This window comes from Macrobrachium nipponense, chromosome 7 (genome assembly GCF_015104395.2).
Source record: "Macrobrachium nipponense isolate FS-2020 chromosome 7, ASM1510439v2, whole genome shotgun sequence".
Lineage (NCBI taxonomy): Eukaryota > Metazoa > Arthropoda > Malacostraca > Decapoda > Palaemonidae > Macrobrachium > Macrobrachium nipponense.
Window position 1 is genome coordinate 108,964,387 of NC_061109.1, and position 22,031 is coordinate 108,986,417.

Sequence of the window (22,031 nt, forward strand, 5' to 3'; positions counted from 1 at the left end):
GCAATCAAAGACATTTTTGGGCGCCACTTATTGGCGAAGCAATTCGGTGTTCGCTTCACACTACCTGCGGGAGGTGGAAAGCAACATACGAAAATTGTTACTCGCTCGGACCATACGTCGCTTCAGACACTGTTTGGGGGCAGGAGGTAGCGCTCATCCTATCCTTTAATGGTTTAGGGGAGTTTTTAACTTGTGTTATGGTTGTGGGGTTGACCGCCTGCGGCGGATCTCCCTTCCATTAGCTTAGTCTATGTGGGATACTTTTGGTAGGCTACGCCAGGTGGTTTGGTTTTTACTTCGTTGCCCTCATTTGTATGGTCAATGGTCTAGTCACGTCGTGGTCTCGCCCCTGTTTTGACAGATCATCTGGAGTGCACCAGCTATATAAGGTCTCTACCTCCGCTGGCAAACTCTAGTAGCACAAGCAGACTTACGCGGCAGTAACCACGAAGTCAGCTATGCTAAACAGGTAAGGAATCAAGATATCAATTATCTGCATATATATGTTTCCTAAAATCTTCTATTCTGTCTACTCCCACCACCAAAGGTGGGATTCAGCTATATATATATCTGACAGGTAAGTTTCATGACAAAATGATATTGTAATGATACAATTAAGTTTGTTCATACTTACCTGGCAGATATATAATCCTAAGTACCCACCCACCTCCCTTCAGGAGACAGTGGTGGAATAAAAAATTATGAATAGAAAATGGTAATGATTCCTGATACCCGACTCCCAGCGCGGGAATGGGTACTAACCACCTGACTCCCACTGCGTGTGTCGTAAGTGTTTAAATTTTCTGTCGGATTCGGAAAAATACAGCTATATATATATCTGCCAGGTAAGTATGAACAAACTTAATTGTATCATTACAATATCATTTTTTATATATGATAATGATATTTTTTTTCATTTCTGATGGTTGCTACTAAACTTCAGGCAATGACAAAAAAGGATCCACAAATGAACTCTTAATCTTAAAACTAAGCATGATGTGATTAAAAAAGAAAAAACTTTTCCCGCTTCGGCGCTAAACTCCCGAATGCTGCCGGCATACGACAGACACTTTTGTAAATTGAGGCTCGCCGTTTAAGGGTTAACTGCCCTCTTTCTTCATCACCTGGTCCATAAACAAGCTAACGACTGGTGTCAATACTCTTCACGACTCTTGTTTGTGTTTTTAAATTTACCTCAGTACCTGGTGTATCTAATTTGTTCATTTGGACTGAAGATGAATCCAGAGAAGAGTTCAAAAAGCTTTTTGTTAAAGAAATTTAAGAAAATTTTAAAAATTAACCACATGACTAGTAACATTTTTTGATTATTGTGGATCCCTTAGAATATATATACTTTTGCGATAAGAGTTTTTTCCAATCGTAATTAGATGGTAATCATGTAGCTGCTGCTCTAACTCATTTCATCTCCTATTGAACACTTTGTCTAGCTTAATTTGGTACTGTATTACTGTATTTAAACATATAAGAAGGTGGATTTTATCCATGAAACAAATTGTTTAGAGTTTCACATTCACTTGCTCATTATATTCTTGCCTTTACTTTTTGAAGGAAGAATCTTTTTACAGGCATTTTGATTGTGGCACAGAGATTGATGTGAAATACTTTTTTTTTTTAAATTGCATTGCTGCCAATACTTTCAAATCAATGTGATGAGGGGTCAGTCTGGTTATAAAAAGTATAATTGCAGGAAAGCTGAGGAGCAACAAACATTGATATGTCATGAGATGCCTTAACTTCTTCGGTAAATGGGTGGTCATTTGAAGAAAGACTATCAAATGAGGATTAAAGAAGATCTTTTAAAATATTTTGGTGCTGAAAGTGTGCAACACATTCCAAGACATGGCAGAGATATGGCTGTACTTGCTAGGTAAGTCAAGACTATCTACAACCTTCAGTTAGCATCTCAGTGTTAAATAATTTACCAAAGGAACTTGTTAGAGTAAAATCATTTTGAAAGTAACAATTTCAAACCATTGCAGGTAAAATAAAAATTATTAGGACAAAGTATTTCTGAGTTCACAAGGAAAGTATATGCTAATGATGTAATTGATAGAGAGTATAAACATGTAGTTTAAGAAAAAGATGAGTGAATCAAATTTTATGGACCAGTTTTTGGAGAAGAGTGAGAGTAAAAGGGATACACTCTATGTGATAGTAAATGTATACAAGAGTAGTCCTTGAGGTATGAAGTTTCGAGTTATGATATCTCGAAGTTTTTCCAGCCGGAAGGAAATGACAATGCCCCAGACATATACTCTGACCACCGAAAGTGCCCCCTGGAGAGAATCTAAGCTGCTTATCTGTAGATTTAAACAAACATGGAGCTGTTTGAAATATTGGCAACAGCACCAAAATGAGATGCCGTTTCTTGTTACTGCACACAAAAAAACTTATCAATTGTGAACATATGTAATTGATTTAGAATTCTGTGTAACGGAAAAGATATTTGATATCTGTAATGGGAGAAATGGTTTTATCTTTGCTGTTGTTATAAATTTGGCGGATATGCGGAGATTAAACACATGGGATAACCCAAACAGCCCCGCTAGAGAGGTCTGGTCATTTTAGAAATACTATAACTGTCCTTTTGTCTGTAGCTCTATCAATTATTCATTAATTGTATAGCCATCCATTCCCATGTGACAGCACTTGCTTGCTTTAACCAACACAGATTCATTCTATCTCGATTGTCACATATCCCAACTCTTACACATGCAAAGGTCAAGTTGAAGAATAAATAAGGTCAAATTAAAGAATAAGAACAGTAAGGCACTGTTGCCTCCCACTCAAAACAGCCAGTTGGCTTAAGTAAAATGGGAATTTTATACATTGTAGGGACTCAAACAAAAACTTAAATTGGTTTTTTGAATACCTTAACTAGAAGCCTCCCAGACCCTCCAGATGGGTTTTCATTTTTCCGTTGCTTAAAGAAGAAGCTATGAAAATTGTGCCCTCTAGGGCTATTATTTTGTGGCTAACAACAGCTGCATTCCAAACAATGTAGCATGAACGAAGCAAGAGATTTGCATGAAGGAAATAAAAGTCAAATTGGATTTTTGTATTTTTCTTTATATCCATTTTGTGTATAAGAAGGTTTTAAACTCATTCATTTTTTGTACTTGAAGCTTCAAGAGACAGGAAGACTGTGAATATGCCATGAAGAAATTACATCAACAAGAAATTTTAGGAAGAAGACTAATGGCTGCTTACAAAGAACCTTCATTAATGTCCTCTAAACAACCTCATCTGTGAGTATAATTGGAGAAAGGATGATATATGCTCAAGTGTTCATGGAGTTGGATGAGTGGTGGGTAGAAATAAACAGGGCGGAGATGAAATTTAGGTAATATTCTAAATGCCTTTTTTTGTAGATGATTTTGTAATTAGTTATGTGATATATTTTATATCCAGGTACCAATATTATTGTATCTATTTTGTCCCATTATGTCTCAGAAGATTCTCAGTCTGTTGCCAGTTTTTGAGTGATTATTATTTTTTTTGGAAGGGGATCTAATATTTCAAAGAAGCTGTGTGTTTCTCCACAAACACAATCACCAAGGAAGTATAGTATGTGGTGAGCAGGTGCTGCTCTCAATGTTGATTGTAGTGTTTTGTGTCTTGTCAAGTGTTTCCTAGTTTTCTTGTTTATGCTGTGGAGTTCAGCGCTGTATAAGATTACTGGTACTGCCCATGTGTTATGGCTCTCATTATGGTTTCCGGAATTGAGTTTTGTTTTTTAGTATTGCCTTAAGTCTGCATATTCTTTCCTGATGATGTCCATCTCTTGGTGTTTTATATCCTCTCCAATTATTCCCAGGGATTTTTATCGTGTGTCATCTGGATTAGGATATCTATTTCCTTGATGCGCTTACCATACAGCTTGATGTTGTTATTATTATTATTAAAAAATCCTCATAGTAGTACGAGTCTTCAAATTGAGAAACAAAATCCAGTTATGTAAATGTACATATATTTAAATATAAAACTTCAAGGATAGCTATCCTTAAAGTTTTAAATTTAAATGTATGTACATTACATAACTGTGGATTTGTTTCTCCATTATTATTATTATTATTATTATTAATTTTTTTTTTTTTTGGTGGGGGGTTGGGTTTATCACAGTCTCCAATTTGACTGTGGTATATATAGTGTTGGGGTTCTGGGTTGCATCCTGCCTCCTTAGGAGTCCATCACTTTTTGTTACTATGTGTGCCATTTCTAGGATCACACTCTTTTGCATGAGTCCTGGAGCTACTTCAGCCTCTAGTTTTTCCAGATTCCTTTTCAAGGATCTTGGGATCGTGCCTAGTGTTCCTATGATTATGGGTACAGTTTCCTTTGGCATATCCCATATTCTTATTTCTATTTTCAGGTCTTGATACTTATCCATTTTTTCCCTTTCTTTCTCTTCAACTCTGGTGTCCCAATGGTATTGCAACATCATGAGCGATACTTTGTTTTGTCTTCTTGATTTTGTCAATCAACATCACATCTGATGTATTTGCACGTATCACCCTATCTGTTCTGATACATAGTCCCCAGAGGATTTTTGCCTGATCGTTTTCTATCACACCTTCAGGTTGGTCTCGTCCACTTATTACTGCAAGGTAGCTGGAGTTTCTTGCTGGTGTTATTATTATTATTATTGTTATTGAACCCAAAAAAATATTTCTTTCAGTTTTCATCTGAAGATTGAAAAGAAACCCACAAAATCACTGTGTAACGTGTTCACTTCTAAGTAATTACATTTAATTTTACTCCACACTCAAGTACTTTCAGGCCCTATCTGTGGCCCATTTTCAAGAGATGTGTAGGTTGTCAGCCTGGGTCAAGGTCCACAGTACTCGAGCATGGGTAGTAAAATTAAATGTAATATACTTAGAAGTAAGCATGTTACACAGTGATTTTGTGGGTTTCTTTTTCAATTATTATTGTTATTATTATTATTATTATTATTATTATTATTATTTATTTATTTATTTTTTTTGCTCTATCACAGTCCTACAATTCGACTGGGTGGTATTTATAGTGTGGGGTCCCTGGGTTGCATCCTGCCTCCTTAGGAGTCCATCACTTTTCTTACTATGTGCGCCGTTTCTTACGATCACACTCCTTCTGCATGAGTCCTGGAGCTACTTCAGCCTCTAGTTTTTCTAGATTCCTTTTCAGGGTTCTTGGGATTGTGCCTAGTGCTCCTATGATTATGGGTACAATTTCCCACTGGCATATCCCATATCCTTATTTCTATTTTCAGATCTTAATACATTTCCATTTTTTCCCTCTCTTTCTCTTCAACTCTGGTGTCCATGGTATTGCGACATCAATGAGTGATACTTTTCTTTGACTTTGTCAATCAATGTCACGTCTGGTCTATTTGCACGTATCACCCTATCTGTTCTGATACCATAGTCCCAGAGGATCTTTGCCTGATCGTTTTCTATCACTCCTTCAGGTTTGGTGCTCGTACCTCTTATTACTGCAAGGTAGCTGATGTTTCTTGCGCAGGCTCCAGTGGAGGGCTTTTGCCACTGAATCATGCCTCTTTTTGTACTGGTTCTGTGCAAGTGCCGGGCATTCGCTTGCTATGTGGTTTATGGTTTCATTTTTCGTATTGCACTTCCTACATATGGGAGAGATGTTATTTCCGTCTATCGTTCGTTGAACATACTGGTTCTTAGGCCTGATGTGCCGCTGTTTATCATTCCTTCAGTTTCCTTCTTTAGCTCTCCCCTCTGTAGCCATTGCCATGTGTCATCGCTGGCTAGTTCTTTAGTCTGTCTCATATATTGTCCAAACATTGGTTTGGTGTGCCAGTCCTCTGTTCTGTTTGTCATTCTCCTGCTCTGTATATTTCTTGGTCGTTGTCTACTTTTATTACTCCTTCTTCCCATCCACTCCTTAGCCACTCGTCTTCACTGGTTTTCAGATATTGCCCCAGTGCTCTGTTCTCGATGTTGACGCAGGCCTCTATACTTAGTAGACCTCTCCCTCCTTCCTTTTGTGTTATGTATAGTCCTGTCCGTATTTGCTCTTGGGTGTAGTGCTTTGTGTATTGTCATATGTTTCCTGTTTTCTGATCTATGCTGCGGAGTTCTGCCTTCGTCCATTCGACTATTCCTGCGCTGTATCTGATTACTGGCACTGCCCATGTATGCTTTTATCATATTTCCTTCGTTGAGTTTTGACTTGAGTATCGCCTTGAGTCCTCTGCATATATTTCTTTCCTGATTGTGTCCTTCATCTCTTGGTGTTTTATATCCCCTCCTTCCATTATTCCCAGGTATTTGCATCCCGTCTCATCTAAGTGTTTGATGTTGCTCCCATCTGGTAGCTTTATCCCTTCAGTTCTCGTTACTTTGCCTTTTTGTATGTTGACTAAGTCGCATTTTTCTATTTCAAACTCCATCCTGATGTCCCCAGATACAATCCTTACAGTCTGGATTAGGGTATCTATTTCCTTGATGCTCTTACCATACAGCTTGATGTCGTCATGAACATCAGATGGTTAATTCTGTTGCCTCTTTTCTTGAGTTGGTACTCGGCATCCACTCCATTTCTGTAGTACTTTGTCATGGGAATCATGGCTACTACGAAGAGTAGTGGGGACAGTGTCGTCCTGGAAGATCCCTCTCCTGATATTAACCTCTGCTAGTCTTATTCCAGAGCTTGTAAGTATTGTATTCCAGTGGCGCATTGTATTTTTGGGAAGGAAGCTGATGGTGTTTTCTTCTGCCCCATATATTTTCAGGCATTCTATTAGCCATGTGTGTGGTATTATTATTATTATTATTATTATTATTTATTATTATTATTATTATTATTATTATTATTATTATTGTTATTGTATAATGGAAGTAAACCCTTCTTTTAAACATGTTTTATTAAAAGTGATTGCTGCCTCAGCTACATTAATTTTATACAGGTTCTTCTCTATTTTCCAATTATGTATTGCTTTCTCATTGTTGCTTAAACTGGTGAGCAACACACCGAAGGTTGACATATCTCAATTAGGTAATAGTCAAACGATTGGATTTTTTATTGGTAAAAAAATTCCAGTGGGGGTAGTCAAATTTTCGGGTATATCCCTCCCGTAGAGTTTATTGCAGATAAATTGTGTTAAATTCTATTTCTTTTCTATTCTTTTCATGGGGCCCACCGCGACGTTTTGTCTGAATAAACCTCAGACTTCCTCTGGGTGGAGGTGGGGTGGGGGTAGGACAGAAGTGAGAGGGTGAGTCCGACTGCTTATATTGTGGGCGGTGCAGCGGGGGGTTCGTGCCACTGCCTTTTTCATTGGCTAGTGAATGGGGAGCTGCTTTTTCATTGGGTGCCTGGCTGCAGGCTGAAGCCAGCTCCCGAGCGCATGCTCAGCAGGCGCGCCGATCTCTCAGCAGCATATCATCACGCAGGCTTCATTTGATTGGTTAAAGGCTGCGTGACGTCACTGCTGGTTATTATTCATGGTATTAATGTTGTCTTCGGTGTTATTTTCCTCTTGAATTGGGGCGTTTTCAAGCGGCGATATGGTGAAGTTTGCTGTTATGGAGTGTTCCTTCGCATGCAGGTCGGGAGCAAAAAGGCCTCCCCTGTGTCGTATTCATGGAGGGCTTTTGCTTCTGGATGAGTAACACCTCCAGGACGCTGATGGCGAGGGTCGGGTGCTCTCCCTATTATCCTGGTGCTACGGATAATACAGTCGCGGGAGATTGTGTCTCGGTGGGCGGTGAGGAGGAGAAGGCGATGAAGAAGATCATTAAGCAGAACATCCTCCCATTGAAGAAGGCAAGAAGTTGGACCTTTTAATATGACTACAAAAACCGAAAACTAGAGACCTAATCATGAAAATAACCCCTCACCACCATCAGGAGACCCCCTCAAGCAGACGAACGTAGTTTATATACCAATACATATCCCCCGCCCGAGGATGTCGTGGGAAGTACATTGAATGATTACCATGCGTCTTGCGAAGAGAATTCCCCTGTCACGCCCAAGAAGGGGCTATCAAGAATCACGCCCTCACGCCACCGAGGACACCAATCTCCCGGACTGCCTCTGTTTTAATTATCCGGTAACAACCAAGGATAATAGGGATGAGCACCTGACCCTCAGCCGTTCTGCGCCTCCTGGAGGTGTTACTCATCCAGGAGCAAAAGCCCTCCATGAATACGACACAGAAGGCCTTTTTGCTCCTGACCTGCATGCGAAGGAACACTCCAGTAACAGCAAACTTCACCATATCGCCGCTTGAAAACGCCCCAATTCAAGAGGAAAATAACACCGAAGACAACATTAATACCATGAATAATACCAGCAGTGACGTCACGCAGCCTTTAACCAATCAAAATGAAGCCCGCATGATGATATGCAGCTGAGAAGATTGGCACGCCTGTTGAGCATGCGCACGGGAGCTGGCTTCAGCCCGCAGCAGGCAGCCAATGAAAAAGCAGCTCCCCATTCACTAGCCAATGAAAAGGCAGCGGCATGAAGCCCCCCGCTGCACCGCCACAATATAAGCAGTCGGACTCACCCTCTCACTTCAGTCTTACACCCACCTCTGCCCAAGAGGATGTCTGAGGTTTATTCAGACAAAATGTCGCGGCGGCGCCACGAAAAGAATAGAAAAGAAATAGAATTTAACATCAATTCTATGTGCAATAAACTCTACGGGATATATCCGAAAATTTGACTACCCCCACTGGAATTTTTTACCAATAAAAATCAAATCGTTTGATATTACCTAATTGAGATATGTCAACCTTCGGTGCGTTGCTCACCAGTTTCCAAAGCAACGATGAGAAAGCAATAATTGGAAAATAGAGAAGAACCTGTATAAAATTAATGCAGCTGAGGCACCAATCACTTTTAATAAAACATATTATTATTATCATTATTATTATTATTATTATTATTATTATTATTATTATTTTTTTTTTTTGCTCTATCACAGTCCTCCAATTCGACTGGGTGGTATTTATGGGTGGGGCTCCGGGTTGCATCCTGCCCTCCTAGGAGTCTATCACTTTTCTTACTATGTGTGACCGTTTCCTAGGATCACACTCTTCTGATGAGTCCTGGAGTACTTCAGGCCTTAGTAGATTCCTTTTCAGCGATCTTGGGATCGTGCCTAGTGCTCCTATGATTATGGTACGATTTCCACTGGCATATCCCATATCCTTCTTATTTCTATTTTCAGATCTTGATACTTATCCATTTTTTCCCTCTCTTTCTCTTCAACTCTGGTGTCCCATGGTATTGCGACATCAATGAGTGATACTTTTCTTCTTGACTTTGTCAATCAACGTCACGTCTGGTCTGTTTGCATGTATCACCCTATCTGTTCTGATACCATAGTCCAGAGGATCTTTGCCTGATCGTTTTCTATCACTCCCTCAGGTTGCACTTATTACTGCAAAGTAGCTGATGTTTCTTGCACAGGCTCCAGTGGAGGCTTTTGCCACTGAATCATGCCTCTTTTTGTACTGGTTCTGTGCAAGTGCCGGGCATTCGCTTGCTATGTGGTTTATGGTTTCATTTTTCGTATTGCACTTCCTACATATGGGGGAGATGTTATTTCCGTCTATCGTTCTTGAAACATATCTGGTTCCTAGGGCCTGATCTTGTGCTGCTGTTATCATTCCTTCAGTTTCCTTCTTTAGCTCTCCCCTCTGTAGCCACTGCCATGTGTCATCGCTGGCTAGTTCTTTAGTCTGTCTCATGTATTGTCCGTACATTTGGTTGTTGTGCCAGTCCTCTGTTCTGTCTGTCATTCTCCTGCTGTATTTTGTGGGTCTTCGTCTACTTTGTTATTAGTCCTTCTTCCCATGCACTCTTTAGCCGCTCGTCTTCACTGGTTTTTCAGATATTGCCCCAGTGCTCTGTTCTCGATATTGGCGCAGTCCTCTATACTTAGTAGTCCTCTCCCTCCTTCCTTTCGTGTTATGTATAGTCTGTCCGTATTTTGCTCTTGGTTGTAGTGCTTTGTGTATTGTCATATGTTTGCCTGGTTTTCTGATCTATGCTGCGGAGTTCTGCCTTCATCCATTCGACTATTCCTGCGCTGTATCTGATTACTGGCACTGCCCACTGTGTTTGATGGCTTTTATCATATTTCCTTCGTTGAGTTTTGACTTGAGTATCGCCTTGAGTCCTCTGCATATATTCGTTCCTGATCGTGTCCTTCATCTCTTGGTGTTTTATATCCCCTCCTTCCATTATTCCCAGGTATTGTATCCTGTCTCATCTATGTGTTTGATGTTGCTCCCTCTGGTAGCTTTATCCCTTCAGTTCTCGTTACTTTGCCTTTTTGTATGTTGACTAAGGCGCATTTTTCTATTCCAAACTCCATCCTGATGTCCCCAGTACAATCCTTACAGTCATGGATTAGGGTATCTATTTCCTTGATGCTCTTACCATTACAGCTGATGTCGTCCATGAACATCAGATGGTTGATTCTGTTGCCTCTTTTCTTGAGTTGGTACCCGGCATCCATCTTCTGTAGTACTTTTTTGTCATGGGAATCATGGCTACTACGAAGAGTAGTGGGGACAGTGAGTCTCCCTGGAAGATCCCTCTCCTGATATTAACCTCTGCTAGTCTTATTCCAGAGCTTGTAAGTATTGTATTCCAGTTGCGCATTGTATTTTTTATACATTCAATTTACCTGTCAGATATATACATAGCTTTTACTCCGTCGTCCGACAGAAATTCGAATTTCGCGGCACACGCGGCAGGTAGGTCAGGTGATCTACTACCCCCTGCCGTCTGGGTGGCGGGAATAGAACCATACCCGTTTTCTAATTCATATTTTTCTGTCGCTTGGAATGTAAACAACGTTTGCAGTTCCTCCTGATGGATTTTCGTGTTTCATCGCCATCGATCGTCTGGGCTAACTTTTTGCAGGGAAGTAATGGATCTTTGGTTCGGCATATGCTTTTGTTAACTTTTAGAATTTTTTTTTGATAAAATTAACTTCGAAAATTTAGAAGATTAGTGACGTGTAACTACCGAAGTTTTCGGTAGACACTCGTCCACTTTCACGAAAGTGAATTACGTATACTTTCATGAAAGGGAATTAATTATATTTATTCATTAATACAAATAAGTGTTAGAGTTTGATTGAGGAAATGTATATCTTTCTTCCTAGTTGGGGAAGTCAGAAAAGTAACTATCCTTTAGAAGCTTTATTAGCTCTTGTGTTAACGAGCAATTATAGAGTAACAGTACTAGTAGTTGTTGCATCCTCATCACCTTCTTACTCCGCAGAATCTACAATATCATATTTGCAAATTGTAGACTTTGGATATAGTTTCGAATGCGAACTCTTAGAACGTAAGAAGTGAATATAGTGTTCCCCCATTACAATGGAGGGTGCGTCTGATCGGCTCTGTCTCGCTCTCAGGTCTAGACCTCTTCCAAGCTCACAAGCCCAGAGGAGAAGGAATGTCGAAAACCGTAAGGAGGTTTCAGAGAATCCCCACCGTTTCAGGCGTCCCCTCGGCAGTTCTGTAGAGCGTCCCAGACTGCCAGGGATAGCCATTGGAAAGGCATCCTAAAACAGTGTTTCTCTCCCTTTTTATGCGTACGGTTCCTCGATGGATAGAAGAACTTCAAATGAATGAAATTGGCGAAGATCCTCGTATAATGCCTTCTGGTAGAATTATTCAAAATTAGAATGACATTAATCGATCCACCTTTCGGAATCAGGCGACGATTTAGCGCCTTCTAATATTAGAGATCATTCGATAACATTTGTGATAAAGTCATTGTTCGAGGACATTTTTTTTTTCGCAACTAGACTAGAGCGCTATCCAATGGGGGGTATGAAATTGTTATTTCAACATAAGATTCCCCATCGGTGCATTTTTAGATATAAATCTATTATGATGAGAACGATTTAGATTGTTTGTCAATCGAATGAATTATATGGATCTCGTTGAGTGATAAAGCATATATGCATGACTTTTTAAGCTTCTAGCTCCTACCATGCTTAGGACAAATCGCCTTAGGACTACGGTATGGCAAGGCATAGACACATACCGAAATTTATGCTATAATGGTCAAGTGAAATCCTTACAAAATTTCCTAAATTAATACGGTTTTACCTTAATGTAACAGTATTATAGAGGATTCTATTAAGCTAGAGTATGAGTTATATGATTGCATCGTGTCTTCGAGAAGTGATCGGAGCATATCTTTATGGGTGGATTGAGAGTAGGATCGAACATTTTTCTTCATGTTAGAAGAGGTTTCCATGAATTACCAGTACCCTTCTAGGACTTTCCTAGGAAGGAATAGGTTTAAAAGAATTGTTTAGACGACACCTATTTAGTTTCTAGACATGTCGAAGTCTCGTTAGCTTAATTATGCTTATATAAAAACCTTCCTGAAGTTTGATAATAATTTATATAAGATTCCTTTATTTAATGGAGTAACTGGCAACTATGGAAAGGGAAGGCCAGACTGCTTTCGCTTTGAAGACCAACCAACGCAGTCGCAGTACCATCTTGTTCTCAGTCGTGAGAGTCGGTTACAGCTCTCTCTCCTGCGGAATGGGATAACTAACCGTATCTCTTCCTACAATCGTGGTCTTAGCCCTCGATTGAGGGAATACTGAAGCTATCATAAATAATATAGTGTCTGCCTTTTGTTAGGAATCTTTCAATAAGAAGGATATTACAACCTTTCAATGCTGTTTACCGTAGGTACATGATTAAAGGATTCTAATGCAGCAGAACATGATATTATTTAATGCACTCATACTTACGAAAGCATGGCTTATTAGAATACATACTTAGTGAGAAGAGAGATGTAATAGAGATTCACTTCAAGACTACGGTATGGTTAAGTCTTTCGAAAAAGGACACAACCGTATTTAGAATCGGATATTGCGCAGAAGTTGTATGAGTCGATGGGAAACATTCTTTTAGTGGGAAATGGTTTCCCTGAATGGATTATACTACGTATATAAAAGTTTTTCATAATAAGAACGGAATTAACATATGAAAGGATGTCGGGTACCATAAAGACACAGATGTTCTGGCACATAACATAAAGATAATTAGTAGGAGGCGCCAGCCTGGCTCGCAAATGCGCCACCCTGGCGCGGGTTGCGCCGGCCTGGCGCGGGTTGCGCCGGCCTGGCGCAGGTTGCGCCACCCTGGCGCAAGTTGCGCCAGCCTGGCGCGAGTTGCGCCACCCTGGCGCAAATTGCGCCAGCTTGGTGCAATAAGCCTAGAGCACCATCCAAAATATTTCTCGTTTGAGCGAGTTATTAAATAAAAGCAATACAAGAATTTGCGAGTCCGTGAGAACCTCGATCGACGATAATAACTGTTTAAGTATGTCTAACATTTATTGCAAAGAGTTGTGAGAACCTGCGAGAAGTCTTCTTCATAGATCTCTTAGCAAGAAGAAGACGAACAGTCTTCCTGTAGACTGCTTCCTTTTCCTCAAACCATGCCATAAGGAATCATAAGCGCCAGCCAGACGCCTGGCTCTAACTATAAATAATTAGTTAATAGATATACATTAGAGCAAATTATGCTTTCCTGCATAGAGCTGGGAAGTTACTCAGTCCCTCGCACTGGAGTGGTCTTCCTCGTTCAGGAAAAAAAAAGGGGGGGGGGATACGGAAGAATTAACCGAGGAAAGAATATTCCCCTTCCATATACTCGTATTAGAGGAAAATTGAGAAGAAACATCCAACTATGGAAGTACTGAGAATTATAGGATTCTTACAGCACCTCTTCTTATTTTGATATCGAGATTTCCTGACCAAGGTTGCGAGTAATAGGCCATAAAGGCTCCAGCCAGGCTTTTAACCAGGAGATAGGCGCCAACCAGGCGCGAGCGCCAGCTAGGCGCGAGGCGTCAGCCAGGCGCGAGCGCCAGGCTTTAACCAGGCGATAGGCGCCAACCAGGCGCGAGGCGTCAGCCAGGCGCGAGGCGCCAGCCAGGCGCGAGCGCCAGCCAGGCGCGAAGCGCCAGCCAGGCGCAAGATATCAGGATCTCCAATTTCTCAGTATTTGGAGATAGACTTTCCAAGAGTTTCCTCTTTGAGAACTGACACAAGATCAGTTTTTTTCCTGACAGTGACACAAGTTGTCGCACAGGCGGCCGTGGCCCTTGTCAGATTAACTGAAATTGCGGAAGTCTCTAACAAGAACAGACTTCTCATGTCAGGTAACATAGTGGTCGCGTGAGCGACTTCTTTCCTGGCAAGAGGGAGTTGTTTTGGGAGAAACTCTTTTTGCCAGATCAACCCTCTACTGACAATTATTCTAGATATCGCACAGGCGAACGTAGTACGTGTCAGGATAAGTGGGTTCTTCTGCTTTATAGACCTTTACATGGTGAAGAGAACTGATATCTTTAGAGGTCTCTCGCTTTCCTCAACCTTATGAGACAAGGGATAGAAATATATCGGACTCATAAGTTAATCTGGGTGCAGGTTTTTTAGAAAGACCTTGGCAACCCCTTTTTTATTGCACGTTTCGGCTAGTCCCTTGAACCATGCAGCTCCTCTTTCTCCTCTTTCATTGTTATTAACAGGATGTATATTATCCTATCTCTCCCCATGTAAACATATAACAAGGAGAACCTTTGTAATGTTTTGGTACTGGAAAAGACTCGTAGGAGCTCTCAGTATTGGGTGAGAGGCTCTTTCAAGTATCTGAACCGTACATTACGGCCTGATGTCCTAGGATAGGAATCTTGAATGATTCTCCTCGATCCTGGATCAGTTAGTAGGAGAATAGGATAATAATTTGTTTTGCAGAATAACGATGATAGAATTTTTCCATTCTCTCGTTGCCCAGGCACGAGGACAGGAAGAAAGAATATAAGAGAGGTAGCAATATACGCCATCTTTATGTTATAGAAAGGGGAATAAAATTTAGTCTTTTTCCCTAAAAGATAAACTCTTTACAGAATGTAAGACAAAGGGCGTCAAGAAAGAGGGGATATATGTTATGCCTCATTTTAGAACTTAGTGAGGTTGGATTCTCAGAGGTCACGTTCTTCTCACAGCAGGTTTTGGAAGTTCTTTACCAAGACAGTCTGAATATTCTTTCGACATCTATTTTAAATGGACCTTAACAACCTCTCCACTCTGAGTCTGTCTGCGGGCAGACTGACCAGAAGTGGACATGAATGAGAGGATGTTTCAAGGTAAATGACAGTAGTCATGGATAAGATATATAATTACTGCAGATCGTGCTTGAGGGAATGAGGAAACTGTCCTCTTCCGATACCTCTGTGAACCACATAGCGGTTTTTTCTTCCCTTTCAGAGGGAAGAATTACCTTTGTATATTTCTGCTATCAAAGAACGCAGTAAAGGCTATACTCTGTCTCTATAAAGGGAATTGGAGATAGCAGAGCATTAAGATCTTCGGGATCTTACACAATACCTCTATACGACAAGACTTGGAGATCTTATAGTTACAATGGGATCCTATTTGGGCCTCAGATTCCGTGTTCTGACAAGATGGAACTGCTCCTCATCAATGTCTCTCTTGGTACTAATCGACCAAAAGGACGAGTGAGATTTTGGGCTTGGAACTGGAATCAAATTCTAGAAAGACTCGGCAATGGGTTCCTGCCAGCATGGTATGTTTGGCAAAAGAACTATAACCTTTTATTCCTGGATCAACGCTTTCAGATAAAGGATTCGTTGTCCAGGCAATGTATTTACGTTGTTATCTACAAAAGAAAATAAGATTGAAACGTTTGCTGACAGAGTCTTTGGAATACGATGAGGGCTCAAAACTACTTCCCAGAAGGTTCGAAGAGATATATTTAAAGAGCTAGAAATCGGGAATCCTCCCAATTTCAGCTCAGAGTCTCCTTAAACTTCCAGGCTCTTTCCCTGCCTTCGTGCAAGGATAGGGAAGATTTTGCAACGAGAGAACTCGTCAACATGTAGGAAGAGTGCTCGTTAGTAACTGAAGTATCAAGTAGAGCCTCCTCGGAGGAAGACTGGTCTCTCGGACTATTAGATTTCCTATCGTCTACTGGATGTAGCCGACTAAAATTACCTCCCCTTGTTGCAGAGGCCATAAGCTCAAAGTGAAAAAATTTCTTCCACCCTTTTCCTTTCTCTGATAAACGATTTGTGGATGCTCAGACTTTCGGACAATGTAGCTCCAATCAGGCGCCAAATGCCAAACAGGTGTAAAGACGCCAGAGCAAGACAGTCCAATTAAAACACTGTCATTGTCTGATGAGGAGAAGGAGTAGGCCTCCAATCTGGCGCAGAATGCGCTAGAGGCGAATGAATCAGGCAAATAAAGTGTCCGAGGTGGACATCGCCAGTTTTCATTTTCATCGAGACTCTTAACAAGCTCGAATCTCCAGCAAGTGGGGAGAAGTCAGCCAGGCGCGAGGAGCCAGCCAGGCCGCGAGGCGCAGGCAAGCGAAGCACCAGCCAGACGCGAGGACCAGCCAGGCGCGAGACAGGCAGGCGCGAGGCGCCAGGCAGGCGCGAGCGCCAGGCAGGCGCGAGGCGCCAGCCAGGCGCTTAGGCGCCAGCCAGGCGCGAGACGCCAGGCAGGCGCGAGGCTCCAGCTAGGCGCGAGGCTCCAGCCAGGCGCGAGGCGCCATCGGGGCGAGGCGCCAGGCAGGCGCGAGGCGCCGTCAGGGGCGAGGCGCCAGGCAGGCGCGAGGCGCCAGTCAGGGGGCGGAGGGCGCCAGGCAGGGCGAGGCGGCCAGTCAACGCGAGGCTCCAGTCAGGCGTGAGGCTCCAGTCAGGCGCGAGGCGCCAGACCAGGCGCGAGACGCCAGGCAGGCGCGAGACGCCAGGCAGACGTGAGGCGCCAGGCAGGCGCGAGGCGGCCAGGCCAGGGGCGAGGCGCCAGGCAGGCGCGAGGCGCCAGGCAGGCGCGAGGCGCCAGGCAGGCGGCGAGGCGCCAGGCAGGCGCGAGGCGCCAGGCAGGCGCGAGGCGTCAGGCAGGCGCGAGGCGCCAGACAGCGCTGCACAGCCGTAGCCAGGCTACCCAGGCTCTGGGCTTCATCTAGAAGAGATCTGTTGCAAAAGAAAGCTTTGGTCTTCTTTGGAAGAGTGAATCTCTAAAGCACTTCTTGAGTAACTTGACGTTTCCTTCAAACAGCTAAGAATTAAAAGCGCTTAAAGTGGCGAGGGCTTTTAACAATTCTTGTTCTTTCCATAACAATATGTCGTGAGAGTCATATTAGCTGTATAACGGGAGATTGCATCCTCTGTGTTGACTTCTCTTTGCACGAAGGAGATCAAGTGGGCCTATGAGAGATCCTTCTCTCTTTGTTATACGTGTCCACGATGCGTTGCTGGGAATAGGGAGCCGACCAATGATCCTTAACTAGTGAATTAAAAATTTTTTCTTATTTTTTATTTTTTTTTATTTTTATTTTTATTTTTAACATAAGTGTATTATTTTCTGGGGTTATTTGAAATGAGTTTGGGGATAGCTCTTTTCAAATTAAGCACAAACCCTCGTGTAGGATCAGGTGATCGGGATCGGTGTTTGTGCTCCTTAAATTATGCCAATAGGCATTGGTGTATTGTCATGTAAAGTGGATAAGACCCATTGACAAATGACCACTAGATTTCTGTCAAGTAAGTGGATAAGACCCCATTGACAGATCTACAAGAACTCTTAGCCATAGGTCACATCCTCGCTGAGGCTCTTGAGACGAAGCAGACTACTAGCAATAGCTAGGAATCGACCCTTCGTCTAAACACATAGGAACCAAGGTTTTATTTATTTATTACCTACAACGTATGTGTTGTTTACCTGTCTATTCAGTAATAGCTGGTCTTTTACCCCTCCACAATGGTGTGAATCAGCTATGTATATATCTGACAGGTAAGTTGAATGTATAAAAATGATATTGTTATGATACAATAAAGTTTTATACATACTTACCTGGCAGATATATACAATTAAATGGCCCACCCAGCCTCCCCTCAGGAGACAGCTGGAAGAAAAAATATGAATTAGAAAACGGGTATGGTTCCTATTCCCGCAGCCCCAGCAGGCGGCGGGGGGGTAGATCACCTGACCTACCTGCCGCGTGTGCCAGCGAAATTCGAATTTCTGTCGGACGACGGAGTAAAAGCTATGTATATATCTGCAGGTAAGTATGTATAAAAACTTTATTGTAATCATAACATCATCTTTTTTTTTGAGGAAGCTGATGGTGTTTTCCTCTGCCCCATATATTTTCAGACATTCTATTAGCCATGTGGTGTGGTATCATGTCGAAGGCTTTCTTATAGTCTATCTATGCTATGCTTAGGTTGGTTTTCCTTCTCTTACTGTTCTTCATTACCATTTTGTCTATCAGGAGCTGGTCTTTTGAGCCCCTACACTTCCTTCTCGCGAAGCCTTTCTGTTGGTGGGGGATGGTGTTTTTTTGTCTCCTCTAGGTAGTTGTATAGGCTTTCACTGATGATACCTGTTAGTAACTTCCACATTATTGGTAGGCAGGTGATAGGCCTGTAGTTACTGGCTATATTTCCCTTACTCTTGTCTTTTTTTGTACTAGGATGTTTCTTTCCGTGGTCTCCATTTGGGTTTTGGGGTGCATGGTGATTTGAGATACAATGCTGGAGTTGTTCTGCTATTCGTGGGTGTAGGGCCTTGAAGTTTTTGAGCAGTATTGTTATTATTATTATTATTATTTATTTATTTATATTTTTTTTTTTGCTCTATCACAGTCCTCCAATTCGACTGGGTGTATTTATAGTGTGGGGTTCCAGGTTGCATCCTGCCTCCTTAGGAGTCCATCACTTTCTTACTATGTGTGCCGTTTCTAGGATCACACTCTTCTGTATGAGTCCTGGAGCTACTTCAGCCTCTAGTTTTTTCTAGATTCCTTTTCAGGGATCTTGGGATCGTGCCTAGTGCTCCTATGATTATGGGTACGATTTCCACTGGCATATCCCATATCCTTCTTATTTCTATTTTCAGATCTTGATACTTATCCATTTTTTCCCTCTCTTTCTCTCAACTCTGGTGTCCCATGGTATATGCGACATCAATGAGTGATACTTTCTTCTTGACTTTGTCAATCAACGTCACGTCTGGTCTGTTTGCACGTATCACCCTATCCGTTCTGATACCATAGTCCCAGAGGCTCTTTGCCTGATCGTTTTCTATCACTCCCTCAGGTTGGTGCTTGTACCACTTATTACTGCAAGGTAGCTGATGTTTCTTGCACAGGCTCCAGTGGAGGGCTTTTGCCACTGAATCATGCCTCTTTTTGTACTGGTTCTGTGCAAGTGCCGGGCATTCGCTTGCTATGTGGTTTATGGTTTCATTTTTTGTATTGCACTTCCTACATATGGGAGAGATGTTATTTCCGTCTATCGTTCTTTTTGAATATATCTGATTCTTAGGGCCTGATCTTGTGCCGCTGTTATCATTCCTTCAGTTTCCTTCTTTAACTCTCCCCTCTGTAGCCCATTGCCATGTGTCATCGCTGGCTAGTTCTTTAGTCTGTCTCATGTAGTTGTCGTGCATTGGTTTGTTGCTTGTTCCAGTCTCTGTTTCTGTGTCATCCTGTCTCTGTATATTTGTGGGTCTTCGTCTACTTTTATTAGTCCTTCTTCCCATGCCCTCTTGAGCCACTCGTCTTCACTGGTTTTCAGATATTGCCCCAGTGCTCTGTTCTCAATGTTGACGCAGTCCTCTATACTTAGTAGTCCTCTCCCTCCTTCCTTTCGTGTTATGTATAGTCTGTCCGTATTTGCTCTTGGGTGTAGTGCTTTGTGTATTGTCATATGTTTCCTGGTTTTCTGAATCTATGCTGCGGAGTTCTGCCTTCGTCCATTCGACTATTCCTGCGCTGTATCTGATTACTGGCACTGCCCATGTGTTTATGGCTTTTATCATATTTCCTCCATTGAGTTTTGACTTGAGTATCGCCTTGAGTCTCTGCATGTATTCTTTCCTGATCGTGTCCTTCATCTCTTGGTGTTTTATATCCCCTCCTTCATTATTCCCCAGGTATTTGTATCCTGTCTCATCTATGTGTTTGATGTTGCTCCCATCTGGTAGCTTTATCCCTTCCAGTTCTCGTTACTTTTGTTTGCCTTTTTGTATGTTGACTAAGGGCATTTTCTATTCCAAACTGCATCCTGATGTCCCCAAGATACAATCCTTACAGTCTGGATTAGGGTATCTATTTCCTTGATGCTCTTACCATACAGCTTGATGTCGTCCATGAACATCAGATGGTTGATTCTGTTGCCTCTTTTCTTGAGTTGGTACCCGGCATCCATCTTCTGTAGTACTTTTGTCATGGGAATCATGGCTACTATGAAAGAGTAGTAGGGGACAGTGAGTCGCCCTGGAAGATCCCTCTCCTGATATTAACCTCTGCTAGTCTTATTCCAGAAGCTTGTAAGTATTGTATTCCAGTGGCGCATTGTATTTTTGAGGAAGCTGATGGTGTTTTCCTCTGCCCCATATATTTTCAGGCATTCTATTAGCCATGTGTGTGGTATCATGTCGAAGTCTTTCTTATAGTCTATCCATGCCATACTTAGGTTGGTTTTTTTTCCTTCTCCTACTGTTCTTCATTACCATTTTGTCTATCAGGAGCTGGTCCTTTGTGCCCCTACACTTCCTTCTGCAGCCTTTCTGTTGGTGGGGGATGGTGTTTGTCTCCTCTAGGTAGTTGTATAGCCTTTTCACTGATGATACTGTTAGTAACTTCCACATTATTGGTAGGCAGGTGATAGGCCTGTAGTTACTGGCTATATTTCCCTTACTCTTGTCTTTTTGTACTAAGGATGTTTCTTCCTGTGGTCATCCATTTGGGTGCTTGGTGATTTGTGATACAGTGCTGGAGCTGTCTGCTATTCGTGGGTGTAGGGCCTTGAAGTTTTTTTGAGCCAGTATCCATGGACTTCATCAGGAACCTGGGGCTTTCCAGTTTGGCATTTTCTTTAGTTGGTGTCTGACTGTGTCTGTCGTGATCTCTGTGAATCTGTTTTATTCTCCCTGTTTCTCTTCCTTGACTTCCTGGAGCCATGTTGCATGTTTGTGTGTGATACCGGGTTGCTCCATATGTTTTCCCAGAGTCTCTTACTTGGTTCGGCTTCAAGAATTTCTGTGGTGGTTGCTTCCCCTCTTAGTTGGCTGTATAGTCTTTTCTGGTTGGTTCCGAATAGTTGTTCTGTTGGTATCCCTTTTTCCTGTTCATGTACCATTGGATCTTATGTGCTTTGGCCCTTAAGCCTCTGTTTACATCTTCTATTGTGTTGTTTTAGTCCCCCTCTCTCCGTTGTACTTTGTATTTCTCGTTCAGTTCCTCCCTTTTTTTGTTTTTTTCTTTGCTTCTTAGCCTTTTTTCTGCCATCTCTTTCAGTTTACTCAAGTCAGATCTCATCACCATGATTTGCTTTTCCACCAGGCGCCTTTTCCAAGGAGGTTGCTGTTTTGGTTTCTGTTGGGTTGGTTGTGTTGGTGGCGTTGGTGTTTCGTGTCCCATCAGTTCTGCTACTAATCTTGCTCCTGCATATACCAAGTTTATTTGTTTCTGTGATACTGGTGGTGTGTATTATGCCCATTATTTTCATTGACCTCACTTGTTTTCTCCCTTAATTTCTTTGGTGTTGTAGCTTTCATGGAGGGGTATCTTTGTTCTCTCTGTATCTGGCTCCATCCAATGTCTAATCTTTTCTACCCATTCCGTCTCTCTGTTACTTCGTCGGTGTTTCTTCGTGTGTCGTTGTTTGATACCTCATCCTCCCTGTCGTCTTCTGTGGCATCGTCTCTCAGTTCGTCTTCGTGTAATTCGTTGTCGTGTGACATTTCCCTTTCCAGTTCTTCTCTTTCTGTTGGGGAGAGCCAGTTCTTTTTCTTTATGTTTCTTACTTGGTCTGCCAGCCTCTGCTCTGTTTGGGGGGTGGTTTGTTTTCCCTCCTCATTTCCCAGATGTTTTTTTATGACCAATCTTCCTTCTATATCTCTTCTCCGTCGGGTTGTTTGCTTCTGATATAGCATCTCCATATTTCCTTATTTT

At 42.0% G+C, this 22,031-nt stretch overlaps 1 protein-coding gene across 1 annotated transcript in view; it reads left to right on the top strand.

The window, feature by feature from the left end:
• The first annotated feature begins 1,769 nt into the window (after positions 1–1,769).
• Positions 1,770–22,031, top strand: part of LOC135217194 (RNA-binding region-containing protein 3-like) — a 34,365-nt gene continuing 14,103 nt past the window's right edge. The window contains exons 1-2 of the mRNA XM_064252924.1: positions 1,770–1,888; positions 3,147–3,269. Coding sequence (XP_064108994.1) covers positions 1,797–1,888; positions 3,147–3,269 — 215 coding nt within the window. The 5' untranslated portion in view covers positions 1,770–1,796. The remainder of the gene's footprint in view (positions 1,889–3,146; positions 3,270–22,031) is intronic.